This window comes from Coregonus clupeaformis, chromosome 17 (assembly GCF_020615455.1).
Source record: "Coregonus clupeaformis isolate EN_2021a chromosome 17, ASM2061545v1, whole genome shotgun sequence".
Taxonomy (NCBI): Eukaryota; Metazoa; Chordata; class Actinopteri; order Salmoniformes; family Salmonidae; genus Coregonus; species Coregonus clupeaformis.
This window is the reverse complement of record NC_059208.1, coordinates 55,985,161-56,006,872: the sequence shown is the minus strand read 5'-3', so window position 1 is coordinate 56,006,872 and position 21,712 is coordinate 55,985,161. Positions and strand designations below refer to the sequence as shown.

Genomic DNA, 21,712 nt, shown 5'->3' with positions numbered 1-21,712 from the left:
TTTCAAAATGCATACTGCCTCCAGCTCGTTGCAAAGTGGTGTGTGACGCACTGATGAAGCCTGCCTTCTGTTGCCATTTGACGCAACGTTCAACACAACTGGGAACTCGGAAATCTCAGACTTCAGTGCGTTCAAGACGACTGGGAAAAAAACAAGCTCCGACTGGGGAAAAAAAACATTTTGAACGATCATCCAACTCTGAATTCCAACTCGGGAACTCTGGCCTCTTTCTAGAGCTCTGACTTTCCGACCTGATGATCACTGACGTCATGATTTGACCTCGTATTTTTCAAGGTTCCCAGTTGTCTTGAAAGCACCACAAGATGCTGCAGCAGCTCTTGCGCTGTCTGAGATTTTCCACTCAAAGGCTCTGTATCTGTATGCTGTACGCATGTGATAAGATACATAACAAATATACTGTACACACATGCCAATTTAATTCCACTAAATTATGCAAATTAACCTAAAGACCGATAAGCATGTATTGCCATCAATGAAGAGGTTAAAATGCAATGGAATTTTTTCTTCTTCTCCCGGACAATTGGCCAGCACCAAATTTTATTTATCAGCTTTTCTTAATAAATAAAAAATTAACGGACAAACGCTAGCTATTACCGGCTAACGGGAACCCTGGTAGACACACAGGCTTTGCTTAATGCCAGTGGCAGAGTCCGCATAGCCGTCACCAAGGCAAAGGGTGGCTATTTGAAGAATCTCAAATATAAAATATATTTTAGTTTGTTTAACACTTTTTTGGTTACTACATGATTCCAGATGTGTTATTTGATAGTTTTGATGTCTTCACTATTATTCTACAATGTAGAAAATAGTAAAAATAAAGAAAAACCCTTGAATGAGTAGGTGTTCTAAAACTTTTGATCGGTAGTGTATATATATATATATATATATATATATATATATATTTTTATATTTTTACATTTTAGTCATTTAGCAGACGCTCTTATCCAGAGCGACTTACAGTTTGTGAGTGCATACATTTTTCATACTGGCCCCAGTATGATGATGATGATTATGATGAGTGTGTACCATAGATTAATACATTATATTTCTATGGTGTGTACATGTCCATATTTCCTTAATCATAGGATGTGGATGACAATTGAATGTGCAATTTCCTATGTACAGAAGGCAGACTAGCACCTACCAGCATGACCACGCACCAGTTGAGGATGCCTCTATAGTTACTGTATCCACTGGCTGAGCTGAGCAGGGACTCCTGGAGGACATGGCAGCTGGGAAGACAGTAGTAAGGGGTTGAATCAGGTGGTTTGGTGATGGGCTAGAACAAAAACCTACACACTTTGTTGTGGGTCACCCAGCCAGGACCAGGATTGAGGATCACTGAATTGTGTACAGCCATAGCTGCACCGGTGTAGCATATTTAAATTCACCGCAGAATAGCTACCTGATCTGCAAAGGTAGTCTATAGACATGTGGCCTAGATTTATTTCAAACATGTAGCTAAGCAAAGAGAACATACATTATGTACGTGAACCTGGCCTCATATTCTGAGGAACCTATAGTTAACACCTAAAGCCTTCAATACATAACAACATTCTGAGTGACAAAATATATGACAGGCAGCTAGAGCTGAATACATCAGGGATTGAAGACGTGTCTGTGAGCTCATAAAGCCGTGTGTTATGCTTTACCTGAGTCTTTCGCCGATTTTGCTCCTCTCCTGTTGTGTCCTGACCGCCTCGTGCACCTGTTTTTCCTCCTTCACCTTCCCGTTGCTGTGGCTCGGATGGCTTGGCGTTTTTTCCCTTGCGCTGCCCTGCTTGCTGCCATTGGCATGTTTCGAATTGGCACCCGCTGGCGTGGGGCCGATGGTTGATCTCCTTGTCCTGCGTGTCATCATGGGGACTCTATCGTTGCTGTCGCCCATTTCCTCAATTTGATGCATTCAACCTTGTCTTGCTGGCATTGCACTAGACGTTTCTCCCTCAAGTCTCGGCTGGAAAGTCCAAGCTCGTGCTGTCAGCAAGCTGTAGAGGAGCGGCCTGCAGTCCCTGTTGTAAACGTCAACATTCGGTTGATTGAGGAGGAGCGATAGTTTGTGCGATATTCTACCGGGGCTCGCTCTGTTGTCCAGAGGTGAACCTACAAGGACTTCGGGAGTTGAAGTTATTTTTGTGCTGCCAAGTGGCGCGCCGTTTTAACACTTTTGGGATCAAGTCATTATAAAAAAATAAAAAAAACATATAAAATATGTGAAATATTATTAATAAACATATGTTTTTGCTAAAAGTGCACTCATGGCCACGAATCTGCTTACCAGACGATGAAAGCGGTGAGAACATAAAACTACAAACGCCAATGCCTTGAGCACGCCTTAATATATTTACAATTGACAGTGAATGAGCCAATAAGATGCATAGATTTTTAGAACGCGATCCTTTTGCACCAATCAGATAACATACAAATATAAATCTCTCAAATTATTTTCGGTTGATTTCCTGGGACAAGAGCGGATGGAACAGGAACAGCTGTTCGACAGATGACAGCTCATGCTCTGAATTCGTTTTAATTGTTGTTTTCTGTAGTTAGAGAAACTATTTTAAACCTGGATTTACTTCTGCAAGTGCCGATAGCACAACATATGTACTGTTGATGCTCTATTCATTTTAACAGGATATGAAAAAAGGGAAGAAACACCAGCAAGGTACAGGAGCCAGGGTGAATGGAAATGGAAATGCACAGCGACATGGAGGTAAACTTAATCAATCAGTACTCAGTCATGACCAAATTGCAGATAATGTACCCATATATTACATGTTGAGAATAGTTGTACAGTTGATCATTGAATAGATTCATAGCTTCTCATGTAGCTAGCTCTGTATGAGTCCTCTGTGTCAGCTGGCCAGCTGCCAGACATACTATGTGGAACAACAAAGCAACGTGACCATCGATTGACCCAGAGCAGAACCTGGATGGGATTGACCCATATGAACCATCATTCTTATTGGCAATACAAATGCACATTCTATAATTAATAATCACTCATTCTTTATCAAAACATGTCAACCTGCACAGGTAAAAGTGGTTACTGTCAGTAAAGTTGCCCATGTAGTTGAAGCAAAGCAAGATTGCAATAGATTGGTGGGATACTATTGCTAGTTATATGCGCCACATTTCACATTAGTAACATAGTATTAAGTGTGAAAAGCACACACTTGTAACTTCCATATTGAAATTAAATAGCATTATGTGGAAGGAGTTGACTAACAAAAAGTGATTTCAACATACCAGCATAGACAAGAGCCCTTGCTTGCAGTGGTACTCAAGAAATACTGGGGTTATCATCCCAGCAAACCGTGACCACAGTCAAGACAGTATTGCTAACTGAACGACATGTATGATCTCAATTCATATTTTCTGTTGTCAAGCAGAGCACGAATCGTGGAAGAAGCTGAAGCTGGTGGAGATCCACCAGGCCCTGAACTGTGACCCGGTGGACATTGAGACCCTGCGGAGGGCGGCCATCAGCAAGGGAGGCCTTCTAACAGACGAGATCAGAAGGAAAGTCTGGCCCAAGCTGCTCAGCGTCAATGTGTACAACTTGCCTGCTAAACCTAGTGAGTGTGATGTTTACATGTGAGGAATGGATGCCCATTATTGCAGTTGGCCAATGCCCTGAGAAATGACTGTAGACACTTTCCCTATGACGCCATAGTAGTCTACAGCCATGTCAGCCAAGTTGTACATTGCATTGTGTCAGTATGCGTCTAGCTGTCTATAGTCCGTCGATGTATGTTAATTGTATGTAGCCTACTGAAACCTCATTAAGTTCAAGTTACTTCTATCAACAATGACTCATCCTTAGTCCTCAATACTGTGCAACAAAGGAATGTAAATGCCCCACAAACAACACTCATTGCCTTTGGCAGTAGCACTGAGGAATACTGTATGTTCAACTGAAACCAATGGTTGGGGTGGACACCAAGCAGTTGTGTTTTGATTCCAGCAAAGGATGTCCGAGAGAACCACAAGGACTTCAACCAGGTGCTCCTTGACGTCAGGAGGTCCATGAAACGTTTCCCAAGAGGTAACTCACTCACTGTGCCATAGGATCGAATAGAATCGAATAGAATACATTAGAGTAAAGGCAACTTACTCGCTGCCATGGAATAGAATAGAATGGAAATTACTCACTCACTGTGCGTGCATTTGATCTGATCAGGGGTCAGCTGATACTTCACTGTCTATCCTCCCTTTGTCAGTTAACTCAGGGCCTTACTGGGGGGGCGTCTCAATACTGTTGTTCAGTGGCTTCCTTAATAATTTCCTTATCTCATTACCTTATTTCATTTTCTTCATCATGACCACTGATTAAAGGAGACTTGATTAATAAAACTAAAACCAATATGGTGGAAACAGACTTCAATCCAATCCTTGTATCTACCAGAAACGGGCTGCTTATATCAGTGTCTAGTGTTCTTGAAGGTAAGTAAATGATGAAAGCAAGCTGTTGACAGGTATTGAGACACTGAGGTTGAGACACAAGTATCTGAAGCCGTAGTGATTGCAGCTTGCTGCCTAGACGCTGGTTGTTAATGTATGGATTGAATCAGAGCAATAGAGTTTGCGGCTACCTCTTTTTTTGTTTTGTTTTTAGTATTGAGATACAGCCATGTTTTCTTCCCCTCTCCCCAGGCATGCGTGTGGACGAGAAGCAGGTGCTACAGGAACAGCTGATTGACATCATCCTGGTTGTTCTACAGAAGAACCCTGCGTTACACTACTACCAGGGTTACCATGACATCGTGGTCACCTTCCTGCTGGTGGTCGGGGAGCGCATGGCCATCGCCATTTTGGAGACCCTTTCCAATCACCACCTCAGGTAGATATGAGGATTATTGCTGTTGTTATTGATCTAGGATCAGATCCAGTCCTCCCTGCCCATACTGTATATAATCTTATACATTATGAGGGTTATTGCTGTTGTTACTGATCTAGGATCAGATCTGGTCCCTCTCTGATCCTATATTAGGACACTTACTATGAGACTCTTTATGAATACGTAACGGCCCAGACCTGAGTTCAAATAGTATTTGAAATATTTCAACTACTGTGAGATTTTGCTTGAGCCTGACTGTAATGCCAGATGGGTGTGCTTGGCAATTTTGGGACTATTCAATTGGTTCCATTGCGCCAGGCAAGCTCAATCAAACACAGCTTTTTACTGTTAGTGTTTTACGACGCATGCAACACTATTTAATTTTTATTTGACCTTAAGTATTTGAAATATTTAAAATACTATTGCGACCCAGTTCTGTTATTATACCCCTTATTTTAACATTTTAACACAACAAAGATGGCTTCCCTTCTTTGTGTCCATCATGGCCACATTATGCTCCTGCAGGGATTTCATGGATCCTACCATGGACAGCACCAAGCACATACTGAACTACCTAATGCCAATACTGGAGCAAGTTGATCCACAACTACATGATTTTATGCTGAGGTAATTATTATTTTATTTTTTTGTGTGGATTTGTTACAGAGTTAAAGACCCACTCCAGCCTCCCTAGCACCTCATTTTATCATCTGATTTACTTAACAAATGGCACATCTCAATAGGTGGTCCAGGTATCCACACATCACATGTTAGGTGAAACCTATCTGGTGTATGTGACAGTAAAAAAAATATATATATATATATATATAAATATATATATACTGTACCAGTTAAAAGTTTGGACACACCTACTCATTCAAGGGTTTTTCTTTATTTTGACTATTTTCTACATTGTAGAATAATAGTGAAGACATAAACTATGAAATAACACATATGGAATCATGTAGTAACCAAAAAATTGTTAAATAAATCAAAATATATTTTAGATTCTTCAAAGTAGCCACCCTTTGCTTGATGACAGCTTTGCACACTCTTGGCATTCTCTCAACCAGCTTCATGAGGAATGCTTTTCCAACAGTCTTGAAGGAGTTCCCACATATGCTGAGCACTTGTTGGCTGCTTTTCCTTCACTCTGCGGTCCAACTCATCCCAAACCATCTCAATTGGGTTGAGGTCGGGTGATTATGGAGGCCAGGTCATCTGATGCAGCACCATCACTCTACTTATTGGTCAAATAGCCCTTACACAGCCTGGAGGTGTGTTTTGGGTCATTGTCCTGTTGAAAAACAAATGATAGTCCCACTAAGTGCAAACCAGATGGGATGGCGTATTGCTGCAGAATGCTGTGGTAGCCATGCTGGTTAAGTGTGCCTTGAATTCTAAATAAGTCACCGACATTGTCACCAGCAAAGCACCCCCACACCATCACACCTCGTCCTCCATGCTTCATGGTGGGAACCACACATGCGGAGATCATCTGTTCACCTACTCTGCGTCTCACAAAGACATGGCGGTTGGAACCAAAAATCTCAACTTTGGACTCATCAGACCAAAGGACAGATTTCCACCGGTCTAATGTCCATTGCTCGTGTTTCTTGGCCCAAGCAAGTCTCTTCTTATTATTGATGTCCTTTAGTAGTGGTTTCTTTGCAGCAATTCGACCATGAAGGCCTGATTCACGCAGTCTCCTCTGAACAATTGATGTTGAGATGAGTCTGTTACTTGAACTCTGTGAAGCATTTATTTGGGCTGCAATTTCTGAGGCTGGTAACTCTCTAATGAGCTTATCCTCTGCAGCAAAGGTAACTATGGGTCTTCCTTTCCTGTGGCGGTCCTCATGAGAGCTAATTTAATCATAGCGCTTGATGATTTTTGCGACTGCACTTGAAGAAACTTTCAAAGTTCTTGACATTTTCCGGATTGACTGACCTTCATGTCTTAAAGTAATGTCTTTGCTTATTTCAGCTGTTCTTGCCATAATATGGACTTGGTCTTTTACCAAATAGGGCTAACTTCTGTGTACCACCCCTACCTTGTCACAACACAACTGATTGGCTCAAAGCATTAAGAAGGAAATAAATTCCACAAATTAACTTTTAACAAGGCACACCTGTTAATTGAAATGCATTCCAGGTGACTACTTCGTGAATCTGGTTGAGAGAATGCCAAGAGTGTGCAAAGCTGTCATCAAGGCAAAGGTTGGCTACTTTGAAGAATCTCAAATATAAAATATATTTTGATTTGTTTAACACTTTTTTGGTTACTACATGATTCCATATGTGTTATTTCATAGTTTTGATGTCTTCACTATTATTCTACAATGTAAAAAATTGTAAAAAGAAAGAAAAACCCTGGAATGAGTAGGTATGTCCAAACTTTTGACTGGTACTGTATATTAAAATATGTGTTTACTTGTGCCCTTTAGGGAAATTGGAAATCCAGTTTCCCAGATTATTTGAGAAAAGATCTGATCGCAGGTTTGAATGGCAGATGACAAGCGAGGTAAGGCTGCAAGGAATACAGTGGGGGAAAAAAGTATTTAGTCAGCCACCAATTGTGCAAGTTCTCCCACTTAAAAAGATGAGAGAGGCCTGTAATTTTCATCATAGGTACACGTCAACTATGACAGACAAAATGAGATTTTTTTTCTCCAGAAAATCACTTTGTAGGATTTTTTATGAATTTATTTGCAAATTATGGTGGAAAATAAGTATTTGGTCAATAACAAAAGTTTCTCAATACTTTGTTATATACCCTTTGTTGGCAATGACACAGGTCAAACGTTTTCTGTAAGTCTTCACAAGGTTTTCACACACTGTTGCTGGTATTTTGGCCCATTCCTCCATGCAGATCTCCTCTAGAGCAGTGATGTTTTGGGGCTGTCGCTGGGCAACACAGACTTTCAACTCCCTCCAAAGATTTTCTATGGGGTTGAGATCTGGAGACTGGCTAGGCCACTCCAGGACCTTGAAATGCTTCTTACGAAGCCACTCCTTCGTTGCCCGGGCGGTGTGTTTGGGATCATTGTCATGCTGAAAGACCCAGCCACGTTTCATCTTCAAAGGTTTTCACTCAAAATCTCACGATACATGGCCCCATTCATTCTTTCCTTTACACGGATCAGTCGTCCTGGTCCCTTTGCAGAAAAACAGCCCCAAAGCATGATGTTTCCACCCCCATGCTTCACAGTAGGTATGGTGTTCTTTGGATGCAACTCAGCATTCTTTGTCCTCCAAACACGACGAGTTGAGTTTTTACCAAAAAGTTCTATTTTGGTTTCATCTGACCATATGACATTCTCCCAATCCTCTTCTGGATCATCCAAATGCACTCTAGCAAACTTCAGACGGGCCTGGACATGTACTGGCTTAAGCAGGGGGACACGTCTGGCACTGCAGGATTTGAGTCCCTGGCGGCGTAGTGTGTTACTGATGGTAGGCTTTGTTACTTTGGTCCCAGCTCTCTGCAGGTCATTCACTAGGTCCCCCCGTGTGGTTCTGGGATTTTTGCTCACCGTTCTTGTGATCATTTTGACCCCACGGGGTGAGATCTTGCATGGAGCCCCAGATCGAGGGAGATTATTAGTGGTCTTGTATGTCTTCCATTTCCTAATAATTGCTCCCACAGTTGATTTCTTCAAACCAAGCTGCTTACCTATTGCAGATTCAGTCTTCCCAGCCTGGTGCAGGTCTACAATTTTGTTTCTGGTGTCCTTTGACAGCTCTTTGGTCTTGGCCATAGTGGAGTTTGGAGAGTGACTGTTTGAGGTTGTGGACAGGTGTCTTTTATACTGATAACAATTTCAAACAGGTGCCATTAATACAGGTAACGAGTGGAGGACAGAGGAGCCTCTTAAAGAAGAAGTTACAGGTCTGTGAGAGCCAGAAATCTTGCTTGTTTGTAGGTGACCAAATACTTATTTTCCACCATAATTTGCAAATAAATTCATTACAAATCCTACAATGTGATTTTCTGGATTTTTTTTCCTCAATTTGTCTGTCATAGTTGACGTGTACCTATGATGAAAATTACAGGCCTCTCTCATCTTTTTAAGTGGGAGAACTTGCACAATTGGTGGCTGACTAAATACTTTTTTTCCCCACTGTACATGTTCACTTTGAAGTAATTCTATCAGTTTTCCCCAACTTCAAACTCTGATTCATGAGCTAACGTTTTGAAAAATGTTCAGTTTATACCAGTGGAATGTATTTTGTTTTATGATGTGTTAAAGAAAAAACTTTCAGATGTTTTACCTTGTGAAAATATATTTTCTAACAGCAAAATTAGTTTTTATATTTGCAGTTGCGACCTAATGATCGCCGCCCATATTCATGAAGGCTCTCAAAGTAGAATACTGATCTAGGATCAGGTCCCCCATGTATATGTAATTGTATTCATTATGATCCAAAAAGCAAAACCGATCCTAGATCAGCACTCCTACTCTGAGACGCAGGCCCTGCTTCTTTTCTCCTGAAGGGGGCAGTAGAGTGTACATGTTTGTCTCGGAAAGGCAGGTCGTCGCAGCCAGGATATTAATTACAATCGAGTCAAACAAAGATATGGAGTAAAATCCATCCTATTGATTGCATCTATCTCTCTCTACCTGCCTTGCCATCCGTGTGTAGTTAGTATGAGAAAACAGAACAGAGGGATAGAGAATGAGAAAAGGATGGAAGACTGTGGATTTCTTATTTATTTGATGCGTTTGTATAATTGATGGTCTGACAAGAACGTATACCACGGTGGGATTTAATTGGGAAGACTTTGAGTTAAGAACGGGCCCTGGTTTCCTGTCTCCACAGCTAGCTGTCAGCCAGTCAAAGGATTCCACAGCCTTCCACTGTGCTGTCACTGTGTTCTCTGTTCTCTCAATGTCACGTTGGCTCTTGATTGTCAACCATCTTAAGGTTTTCTCAACGTCAATATGATGCGCTGCACTGGCAAGTCACAACGAGCTATGGTTGAGGACTTTCCTTTCTGCTCGCTAGACATGTTTTTCATCCAGCTCAGAGGAAATGGAATGCAGCAGATAAGGATCAATGTTTTGACTCAAAACCTGAAGCTGTGTTTTATTTGACTGCTAGTCAAAGTGTGACTGTAACCCTCTTAAAACCCCAGTGTGTAGTGTACTAAAACACACTACTACAGTATTTTATACTGTCCTCGTTTTATTTGCACTGTGTGTCCTAGGGATTGTGTTGGAATTTTATGGGGTAACCTGTATCACATAAACCTCTAGTGTTGTCCTTCCCTCCCTCACTCCCTCCCTCACTCCCTCCCTCCCTCCCTCCCTCCCTCTTTCTCTGTTGCGTGCAGAGCGTCCCCAGGCCCTGATAGAAAATAGTTATTTGTGATAGTGGCCCCATGTCAAATGCAGAGAATAGGATGATTTAGTGATAAATCTGAATAAGGGTGCATCTTGGTAGACGGGCTGGCGGGAGGGAGGTCTGCTCTGGTCACTGTAGCCTAGTGTAGGGCCATGAGCCGAAGGGTGCAATCTGGGATGCAGCCTATCTTCCTATATAGTGGACTACTTTTGACCATAGCTCTATGGACCCTGGTCAAAAGTACAGTAGGCTAGTGCCCTACCTAGAGAATAGGCTGCTATTTGAGACAGAGCCGAGGAGACGGAAGCCCACAGGTTTAATGGTGTCTGGCTCTGCTGCTGTCACTGCTTTTAGGCTACCTTTTAGGCTACCTTTTAGGCTACCTTTTTAGGCTACCTCAATAAATATTTGATGCTAGAACAGTTCTTTAGCCTAGTTTTTATAAGTAGGCATTACTTAATTTTAACAAAATGAAAGGTTTACAGAGGCAAGACATTTGACAACGCAATGATTGTTGCTGTTGTGGTTTCCGTACTAAATGTTCAGTTAGCTATAGGGCTGCCTACGGATGTTAGAAACAGGATTTTTGTGAGAGGTACTCGAATACAATGAGTTTTTCTCCTGCCAAGCCCACAAATAACAACTCAGAAAAGGGTGGTTCCACGCCAGCGGGAGCGGTAAATATTTTGGGTATCTCAGATTGTTCTGGCAATTCTCACATATAAACTTCATTGGGAGGAAGGACATTTGAAATGCTTTTTACATTTGTATCACAAACCATTTCTGAGAAAATCATGATGAAAGCAGACATTTTAAGCCCTTTCTAGATTCCTCTTGTAAGACCCTATGATCTGTGAACCGTACATGATACAGACAACATCTTGTAGTCATTATACTCCTTATAGGGTTCTCTAACATATGGAGTATGTCTAGATTCTGAAAAAAAAAAAATCACAAATGTATTCAACATTACAAATAATATCTCGACTACCTTTTTTTATTTTTTATTTTAAGACATTAAAAAGCACAATTGCTAGAATTGCCAGAACAATCTGAGATACCAAAATATTTTTCAGCTCCCGCTGGCGTGCAATCACCCAAAAGCCATTTTCGGCTCCTAAAATAGAGCTGCATTAAGAGCTGGATTCCAAAGGGCTTCTGTAGTGAACCATGGCTAATGCCTTGCCTTTAGGACTGGGCTCTCTGTACTCTATAATTACATCATCAGTGTGTGACCGTACTTACTCACAGAAGCTGGCATAGGCATAACTTGTGTCCCCCCAAATGGTACCCTATTTCTTATACAGTGAGGGGAAAAAAGTATTTGATCCCCTGCTGATTTTGTACGTTTGCCCACTGCAAAGACGTGATCAGTCTATAATTTTAATGGTAGGTTTATTTGAACGGTGAGAGACAGAATAACAACAACAAAATCCAGAAAAACACATGTCAAAAATGTTATATGAATTGATTTGCATTTTAATGAGGGAAATAAGTATTTGACCCCTCTGCAAAACATGACTTAGTACTTGGTGGCAAAACCCTTGTTGGCAATCACAGAGGTCAGACGTTTCTTGTAGTTGGCCACCAGGTTTGCACACATCTCAGGAGGGATTTTGTCCCACTCCTCTGCAGATCTTCTCCAAGTCATTAAGGTTTCGAGGCTGACGTTTGGTAACTCAAACCTTCAGCTCCCTCCACAGATTTTCTATGGGATTAAGGTCTGGAGACTGGCTAGGCCACTCCAGGACCTTAATGTGCTTCTTCTTGAGCCACTCCTTTGTTGCCTTGGCTGTGTGTTATGGGTCATTGTCATGCTGGAATACCCATCCACGACCCATTTTCAATGCCCTGGCTGAGGGAAGGAGGTTCTCACCCAAGATTTGACGGTACATGGCCCCGTCCATCGTCCCTTTGATGCGGTGAAGTTGTCCTGTCCCCTTAGCAGAAAAACACCCCCAAAGCATAATGTTTCCACCTCCATGTTTGACGGTGGTGATGGTGTTCTTGGGGTCATAGGCAGCATTCCTCCTCCTCCAAACACGGCGAGTTGAGTTGATACCAAAAGCTCCATTTTGGTCTCATCTGACCACAACACTTTCACCCAGTTCTCCTCTGAATCATTCAGATGTTCATTGGCAAACTTCAGACGGGCCTGTATATGTGCTTTCTTGAGCAGGGGGACCTTGCGGGCGCTGCAGGATTTCAGTCCTTCACGGCGCAGTGTGTTACCAATTGTTTTCTTGGTGACTATGGTCCCAGCTGCCTTGAGATCATTGACAAGATCCTCCCGTGTAGTTCTGGGCTGATTCCTCACCGTTCTCCTGATCATTGCAACTCCACAAGGTGAGAGCTTGCATGGAGCCCCAGGCCGAGGGAGATTGACAGTTCGTTTGTGTTTCTTCCATTTGTGAATAATCGCACCAACTGTTGTCACCTTCTCACCAAGCTGCTTGGCGACGGTCTTGTAGCCCATTCCAGCCTTGTGTAGGTCTACAATCTTGTCCCTGACATCCTTGGAGAGCTCTTTGGTCTTGGCCATGGAGGAGAGTTTGGAATCTGATTGATTGATTGCTTCTGTGGACAGGTGTCTTTTATACAGGTAACAAACTGAGATTAGGAGCACACTTAAAGGGAGTGCTCCTAATCTCAGTTTGTTACCTGTATAAAAGACACCTGGGAGCCAGAAATCTTTCTGATTGAGAGGGGGTCAAATACTTATTTCCCTAATTAAAATGCAAATCAATTTATAACATTTTTGACATGCGTTTTCCTGGATTTTGTTGTTGTTATTCTGTCTCTCACTGTTCAAATAAACCTACCATTAAAATTATATACTGATCATTTCTTTGTCAGTGGGCAAACGTACAAAATCAGCAGGGGATCAAATACTTTTTTCCCTAACTGTATAGTGCTACTTTTGACGAGAGCCCTATGGGACGTAGCCTTTGTTTTATCCACACATTTCACTAAGACATCCATCCCCACTTTGGAGGCAAATACAGGTTAAGTGCTGGGCTGTCCTGAGGTCATCATCACAAAAAAGATGAAGATATTATTTACCCCCCAGGCAGGATGAGGAGATTGGATTTGACTGTACATCAACCAGTGGAGGCTGCTGAGGGAAGGACGGCTCATAATAATGTCTGGAACGGCACCAAGGGAATGGCATCAAACATGGAAACCATGTGTTTGATGTATTTGATACCATTCCGCTCCAGCCATTACCACCAACCCATCATCCCCAATTAAGGTGCCGCGAACCTCCTGTGACATCAGCTAGTGGGACTTCAACTGTTGTATTTTAATTAGCCAGTGTACAAATTAGCTGTTGATGTCGCTGTTGCTTTTTATAATGAGAGGTTGAGCAATGTTGTTGCTGTTTGTTCCCTCTGTAAAGTGTATTAAGACTCTGTGATGATGCACTTTGAATAACACTTCACTTGACTTGTTCACATGGCCTAGGGTGGTCTAGCGTTCACAGCTGCTGCCTCTGGAAAATATCACTGCAGCATGGGTTGGAATCCGGCCCACTGCTATTTCAGCACACTCTCTCCTCCATCTTTCCTCTACCTTTGACTACACTACATGACCAAAAGTATGTGGACACCTGCTCGTCGAACATCTAATCCCAAAATCATGGGCATTAATATGGAGTTGGTCCCCCCCCTTTGCTGCTATAACAGCCTCCACTCTTCTAGGAAGGCTTTCCACTAGATGTTGGAACGTTGCTGCGGGGACTTACTTCCATTCAGCCACAAGAGCATTCGTGAGGTCAGGCACTGATGTTGGGCGATTAGGCCTGGATCGCAGTCTGCGTTCCAATTCATCCCAAAGGTGTTCGATGGGGTTGAGGTCAGGGCTCTGTGCAGGCCAGTCAAGTTCTTCCACACCAATCTCGACAAGCCATTTCTGCATGGACCTCGCTTTGTGCACAGGGGCATTGTCATGCTGAAACAGGAAAGGGCCTTCCCCAAACTGTTGTCACAATGTTGGAAGCACAGAATCTTCTAGAATGTCATTGTATGCTGTAGCGTTAAGATTTCCCTTCACTAGAACTAAGAGCCCTAGCCCTAGCCCTAACCAAGAAAGACCATTATTCCTCCTCCACCTTTACAGTTGGCACTATGCATTGGGGCAGGTAGCGTTCTCTTGGCATCCGCCAAACCCAGATTCATCCGTCGGACTGCCAGATGATGAAGTGTGATTCATCACTCCAGAGAACGCGTTTCCACTGCTCCAGAGTCCAATGGCGGCGAGCTTTACACCACTCCAGCCGACGCTTGACATTGCACATGGTGATCTTAGGCTTGTGTGCGGCTGCTCGGCCATGGAAACCCATTTCATGAAGCTCCCAACGAACAGTTCTTGTGCTGGTTTTGCTTCCAGAGGCAGTTTGGAACTCGGTAGTGAGTGTTGCAACCGAGGAAATATAATTTTTATGCGCTACGTGCTTCAGCACTCGGCTAGAAGTTTCCACTTTACAACAACAGCACTCACAGTTGACCGGGGCAGCTCTAGCAGGGCAGAAATTTGGCATTCTATGACGGTGCCACGTTGAAAGTCACTGAGCTCTTCAGTAAAGCCGTTCTAGTGCCAATGTTTGTCTATGGAGATTGCATGGCTGAGTGCTCGATTTTATACACCTGTCAGCAATTGGTTTGGTTGAAATAGCCAAATCCACTAATTTGAAGGGGTGTCCACATGCTTTGGTATAAATATATTGTACTTCTAGCCTATCCAATTTTTAAAAAAGAATAATAACTGACTTGACTTCGTGTTTTGCTGCAGGGCCGAGGTGGGCACCATCTTTGCTCTGAGCTGGCTCATCACATGGTACAGCCACGTCCTGTCTGAGTTCCGTCACATCCTCAGGCTCTATGACTTCTTCCTGGCTTCACACCCCCTGATGGCCATCTACTTCGCTGCCGTGGTAAGAACCACCATTTGAACTGTGACCTCTCTGTTTATAGAATAGAATAGTAATAGAATACAATATAATAGATAAGTTATTGTCTATTTTGTGAGTATTGGGGAAGTGATATCTCGCCAAACTTCAAATTTGTGTTTCTAGCTCTGCCCTTTGTAAATGGAGTTGTTTTGTGACTACTTGTCAGCAGCAAAGGAAAACAAAACAACACGTTTTTCAAAAAGAAAAGGCAAGGATTTCTCTCTTCTCACTGACACACACACACACACACACACACACACACACACACACACATACACAGGAATCCAGGGCACTTTGTTTAAAGCTAGACCAGTTAATGAAACAACTCTAATGAACTCACCAGAGCTTTGGTGTGGAGGACTGGCTGTGTTTGTGCTAGATTGCGTTAAATGGCCCCTTTCTTCTCCTCCATAAGCCTACCCCCTGCTAGATACTGGAGCTGCACACAAACCAAAGGGGGCCGAGGCCTTTTGAAGTCGGGATAACAAATCAGTCAGGAAATGTAGTTCATCCTGCCTCTCAGGTTACTAGACACAGTAGTTCATCCTGTCTCTCAGGCTACTAGACACAGTAGTTCATCCTGTCTCTCAGGTTACTAGATTTACTCACTGCACATTTCCCGGGATAGCACACAGTCTGGTGTAGAAGTCTGAGGTACATGGTAGACGTTGGTGTAATATGCATGGGGTGGCAGGTAGCTTAGTGGTTAAGAGCGTTGTGCCAGTAACCGAAAGGTCGCTGGTTCTAATCCCCGAAAAATCTGTCGACGTGCCCTTGAGCAAGGCACTTAACCCTAATTGTTCATGTAAGTCGCTCTGGATAAGAGCGTCTGCTAAATGACTAAAATGTAAATGTAAATGTCGATTTGAAACGTATTAATTGGGTTTTAACCAAGTGTAGCTAGACTAATTGTTACTAGACTAATTGTTACTACTCTCTACTGAATGGTTGAATGGGACAGAGCATGCTAATATTCAGTCTCCTTTGTAGATCGTCCTGCACAGGGAGAAGGAGGTGAAGCAAACCGAGTGTGACATGGCCATGGTGCACCAACTCCTGTCCCAGATCCCCCAGGACCTGCCCTACGAGGAGCTCATCACCCAGGCCCACTGCCTCTTTACCTGCTACCCGCCCTCCCTGCTGGCCAAGTGTGCTGCGCTGCAGTCCCGCAAGAGGTGAGTGGGTCAGGGTCTTCCTGTATAACTTACAGTACCTTTGGGAGGGGAGGAGACTGTGCTTCAACCAACTAGTCCAATGTTAATGCTACTGTTGCTAGGATCTGTGATCTAAAGAACAGCGCAGAGGCTCCTGCTACATCTGGCTTAGGAATGAAGGGAGATGTGGATCCTGCTAGTCACTTGGTAACGGAGGAGACATTACCTGGCACCAAATGTAGCACAGTCAGATTGAGCTTGTAGACAGTGGAACATTAACTAGAGTGTAGACCGAACAGGGGGTTCCATCCAGCCTGCAGACTCTTGGATGTCTGTCTGCTGCAAGGGATGGGATTTTACTGTTCAGGCCTGGCGTGGATCCTCTAGACCATGGTTCTTCAATTCCGGTCCTGGAGGGCCGAAACACCTCTGTTTTTCATCCTCTCCTTCTAATCAGGGGCTAATTCAGACCTGGGACACCAGGTGAGTGGGGTTAACTACCAGGTAGAAATAAAAAACAGAAGTGTTTCGGCCCTCCAGGACCGGAATTGAAGAACCCTGCTCTAGACCCCTCAAATTCAGATCTGAACCTCGAAGCCAGTTCCACAGCTTTAAAAAAAAAAGGTACGTCCGGGGGGCAGGAGGGGGACGGGGGGGTCAAGTAGCTGACTAGTGGTGGCTATTCAGCAGCCTGATGGTCTGGGGGTAGAAGCTATTGGCCAGACTGTCCGTTTTAGCCATGATGATCCTATACGGCCCGCATCTGAGTGATGGAAGCGGGGAGAACAGGCCGTGGCTGAGGTCCTTGATGATCTTCTTGGCCTTCCTGCGACACCTGGTGTTGTAGGCGTCCTGGAGGGCAGGCAGTGTGCACCCAATAGAGCGGCTGAATGTACCACCCTCTAGACTACAATATTCAGATATCCAACAATCCGATTTTAATCTGAACTGGCCTGAAACATAGGGAACGTGAGGGGAGATGGTCCTCTCTGTAGTATTAGCAGTAGATCCAACTTTGTTCAGACTGAGAGCAGAGCAGAGTAGAGCAAGTACTCTGTGGTCCTCTAGGATGAGTTTCTCCACATGTCCAGCAGGTGGGGTTGTTGAGCACCAAGTCCCCCAGCCCACGCCACAGAATAGACTCCCCATGATTCTGGAGCTGATCCTCTTCCTCCTTAACGTCTATTGTGATGTGGCTGACGTTCAGTCCTGCCTGTCTGCATCCCAGTCCTTTGTATGCAAACGCTATGTGTCAGTCTGTGAGATTGAGCCTGTAGATCCTTGCGGTTTTCTCATTTTTTCCCCACAGGTAGGTTGCTAGGCTCACTTTTACGATGCTATCAACACCAGCGGGAGGTAATGAATACCTTTACCATGCCCGCAAGAGCAATGTTGTTCTCCCTCGTGGACAGAAATCCCATCTAATGTTTTGGATCAGTGACAGAAATCTGGTTCACTTTAGATCTGACAGCTTTTCTGCTTCTCTCGCTGCCTGCCTTTGCCTGTCTGTTGACAGAAAAGGTTGTGGAGAGGGATGGGATGGTTAGTAGTCTGGGTTTGGGATGTCTTCTCTTCTCTTTTTAACGTCACACTCGTCACATCACAGAGAGAGAAAGGGGGAGTTATTTTTGGAGGCCCGTTGTGCGGGCGCCAGCTATCCAATAAACAAGCCTATTCCCTAGGTAGTTATGGGGCTGTCTGATTTAGCATGCTAAACCCCCATCTCCATCAGAGGGAGGGGGTGGGGGGGGGTAATTTGGGAAGGCTGAGCCGTGTGGTACATGCCCCAATATTGTTCTTGGGGCGGAGATGAAATGAGCAGCCTTCACCGCACTCCAACCCCTGGCTTCTGGCTCTATTTTTCTGACTGACCTTAGAATGGGCTACAATGGGGAGAATGTGGTTAGAATGGGCTGCAATGGGGAGAATGTGGTTAGAATGGGCTGCAATGGGGAGAATGTGGTGATGTAGTGTTCTCCCTCAAGCTTTTTTCATGCCTCTTCAGTGACAATTTCTTTAGGATTAAGAAACATCAAATCCAACTGAATATAGCCTACCACTTTCTTACTGCAGAAGCTGCCACCTGTAACCTAGCCAGTGCATCAGCTCCTTCAGCAGCAGTAGGCTGACTGACTGGCTGGTTGAGGGGGCTCCCCTCCCGGCCTTCTGGGTTTGCTGTGTGAGGTGGCTGGCCCAGCAGGACTGTGATGTAGCCAGCTTGGCCTCCACTGAGGCTGCGGTGGGGGGCTGTGATATCACCTCAGGCACATCTCTGAGCCAGGTGGTGGGGGGTTGAGGGGGGATGGAGTTGGGGATGGCACGGCAGTGGTTTCTGCGCAGCGACAGCGAGCATGCTGGGAAGCACAGAGGCGTTGGAAAGGGATTAGCCAGTTAGACCTTGTGCACAATCACCTCTGAAAGAGCTCCCTCCGACGAGAAACGGACAGTTGCCTCAGCACAAATTTTTCCTTCCTCTCTATCATACTCAGTCTAAAAACCGGGGTTTCATACGCAAAGGCAACGTATGATTGTGAACAAGTCAGTGTGTTAACCTCCTTGAAGGTTGTGACGTTGTGTGATTTGGCGCTGATTCTGTGTGTGTACCATACCTCATCACGGGTGGTGAGCGTCGACATACCTCCCTGATCACTTCCCCTCTCTGTAGCCCGTATCCTTCCACCAGCGCTGCAGTCATCCCTCGGTCTGTATCCTTCCACCGGCGCTGCAGTCATCCCTCGGTCCGTATCCTTCCACCGGCGCTGCAGTCATTCCTCTCCGGGGGTAAATGACATTGCTGACAAGAGGCCTTGAGTGACAGCCAGATACAAATGTCTGCCTGACGGGCAATGTAGCGACACTGACAGTGCCACGCTCTCTGGATGGCTGGTTGCTTCCTTCCTGTAGTAAGAAGTGCTGAGTCAGTCCAGTCAGGCAGGGTGAGGCTCATCTCACAACAGGTGACGTCGGGTAGAGAGATATGACATCTAGAAGACAGGGCCATAATAGTTAATGCACACAGAACGTTTTGCACTGGAGAATTAAAAGTAGCATTACTTATTGGACATTTCAGGTAGAATTCTCCCTTTCAGTCCGTTTTCTTCCGTTTTGGTGTCAAATGAATACGACCCTGGAGAGCTTGGCTGAATGAGAGTGGGCTGTGGGGGTCTCCTATACGAGACTTGGCATTAGCTCCGTTAAGGAAGGTCATGTTGGGGGGTGGGGGGGATCTCTAGAGATAGACTCAAAAGTAAAGAGGGAGAGAGCAAGCGGGGGGGTAGTGTTGCGTCACGCTGCACGGCTGAGAGAGCAGCTCCCGGTGGCACCACGACAAACAGAACAGGGCCTGTCGGTGATGACTCAACCACACTGGGTCACGAGGACAGCTGCATGCTGAATCACCCATCTGACCCCTGTTGTGTCCTTACTTTACTTCGGCCTAGGGAATAGGGTGCCATTTGGGACGCATCGCTGGTGTAGTAATGCTAAACATGAATACAGAACTACTGCGGCACAGGAACACTGACTACAGTGTGCCACGGTCACAGAGAATGACTGGCGGGCGCAGGATGGAAAGCTCACAAGGCCAATAGCCAAATTCCTTTTGAAATGGCCCTGTATCCCTGAAATGACAACATACTTCACTTCAAAGATAAGACACTAGCAAAGCCACCTCAACCTGTCAAAATATTTTCCCAAACTCCCTTAAAGGGAAAGTTTAAAAGTTAATTGCTCTGCTGTTACCTGTCAGCTATTTTCAGCCTGGGAGCATTAGCAAATTATACTAATGAGAGAGAGAGACATGGGAGAGAGGGACACTCAAAGTCCTCCTTGTAAATCTTTTTTTTTTTAAGGAGAGCGAACGAAAGACTTAGACGAACGCATGCTCGGGGTACCATTTTCCAAGAGGCGGTTTTCTGTCATTAACCGTCCTTTTTTGTTGTTGTTGCAAGGTTCATAATCGGAGAAAGAAGGCATTTGCATTTCGTGTTGCAGCGCAATGTTCACTATTACTTCTAGCGGGATGATAATGAAATGGAAGTGAATATTTGATGATTTTTTTTAATGATGTTTTTCTCCAAACTGTTGAGGAGGAGAAGAAGAAGAGATTTTTTTTGTGTTGTTGCTGTGGTCTTACCCATTAGCACTAGCTGGTTCTTCTGGTGTTGTGTTGCTATTGTAATTGAGAAAAGGCTGTAGCCAAATTAAGTGTATTTGTTGAGGCCATAGGGCACTGTTCCCTCCAATCTTTCCTCCCTCCCTTATGGAGCGTTTACTTTTTTCACTTGTCTCTTTCCCTTCTGTCTTTCTTATTGACATTTGTTCGCTCTGTCTTTCTCTGTAAGGCCTTCTCTCCCCTTTCTCCTACCACATGAACAGTGGTAAACAACGGGCAACTTCCTGTAGTAAGACAACTCGTATCGTGAAGTGCTGACCCTATATATTTGTCTACCGTTTCAGTATTCTTGTAAGCCATAAACAACTCATCAGTGATGAATAACTGTTATGTGAAAGTGTTTCTCTCACATCTTATCAGACAACAGTATCTACTTCTGTCTGTCTCCAGCATCACCATCAACTGTTTCAAGGCCTTCCAGACGGCCACTGAGCAGCAGCGGCCCGACTCGGTCCTCCGTCGGCAGCTCCTCCGGGCCCGAGGCCTCGGGGGCCCAGACTCCCAGCTGGTCCTTTCCAGGGACACGCAGCCCAACCAGGCTGCCAACCAGCTCGTCAAGATGGCCGTGTGGGGCATCTCAGCCACCCTGGGGGCGGCCGCTCTGGCTGTGGCCCAGACCGTCCTGGACTGGGCTCCTGACTTCTTCTGATGGACATACTGCAGCCTGCCGTTAAGGAGTAGGGGGGAGGGAGATGGGAGGGAGATGGGAGGGAGGGAGGGAGGGAGGGAATGAGATGCAAGGGGGGGAAGCTAGTGCCGAACAGGTTGTGTCACTCACACATATGTAGACCACCAGCCGAGGGGAGGGGTGGGGCACCCCAAAGAACCTTGTGTGCCAAAATCAGTTCCATTAAAACAAAGGGGAGAAAAAAAGCATATATTTATTCAGTAGGGTTTTTATTTATGTATTTTACTTGTGTTAATATTGGGGAATGAAAGGTAGCCAGTAGATGAGTTTTTGTAATGATAAGCATTTTTGAGTGCCAGCCTGTGTGCCGTCAGCAAGTATGTCTGGAGAGAAAAACGCGCCGCTAGCTAATTCACAGCAGCAGGCACACAAATGATTAAAAATACTGCTGAATGCCTTGGGTTGCGAGCGACGGGAGCGGTTCATTAGGGGGTGATTCAGAGAGGTCGACTCTACAGAGAGAGGGAGAACTCCATTTCTGCTTTAAAATGGCACTTTAAAGTAACTGGGTTCACTCCACTTAGTCGACGGTGATT

General features: G+C 44.6%; 2 protein-coding genes across 2 annotated transcripts in view; one reads left to right on the top strand and one right to left on the bottom strand.

The window, feature by feature from the left end:
- Positions 1 to 2,287, bottom strand: part of LOC121586773 (diacylglycerol O-acyltransferase 1) — a 29,462-nt gene extending 27,175 nt beyond the window's left edge. The window contains exons 1-2 of the mRNA XM_041903745.2: positions 1,674 to 2,287; positions 1,166 to 1,253 (exon numbers count right to left, since the gene is read on the bottom strand). Of these exons, the coding sequence (XP_041759679.1) occupies positions 1,166 to 1,253; positions 1,674 to 1,927 (342 nt within the window). The 5' untranslated portion in view covers positions 1,928 to 2,287. The remainder of the gene's footprint in view (positions 1 to 1,165; positions 1,254 to 1,673) is intronic.
- A 178-nt stretch (positions 2,288 to 2,465) lies between these two features.
- On the top strand, positions 2,466 to 21,168 carry LOC121586772 (TBC1 domain family member 20). The gene is made up of 8 exons (XM_041903744.1): positions 2,466 to 2,734; positions 3,414 to 3,599; positions 3,989 to 4,069; positions 4,678 to 4,864; positions 5,387 to 5,488; positions 15,001 to 15,142; positions 16,151 to 16,335; positions 20,879 to 21,168. Exons 1-8 carry the CDS (start codon positions 2,659 to 2,661, stop codon positions 21,135 to 21,137), a joined length of 1,218 nt encoding a protein of 405 aa, XP_041759678.1. The 5' UTR covers positions 2,466 to 2,658; the 3' UTR covers positions 21,138 to 21,168.
- Positions 21,169 to 21,712: the final 544 nt, after the last annotated feature.

What these genes read in the sequence shown, in the direction of transcription:
- LOC121586772 (XM_041903744.1), top strand. Translation starts at nt 2,659, where the DNA reads ATGAAAAAAGGGAAGAAACACCAGCAAGGTACAGGAGCCAGGGTGAAT. An exon ending in CTACATGATTTTATGCTGAG is followed by an intron (nt 5,489 to 15,000) that starts GTAATTATTATT and finishes GTTTTGCTGCAG; the next exon opens with GGCCGAGGTGGGCACCATCT. An exon ending in GCGCTGCAGTCCCGCAAGAG is followed by an intron (nt 16,336 to 20,878) that starts GTGAGTGGGTCA and finishes GTCTGTCTCCAG; the next exon opens with CATCACCATCAACTGTTTCA.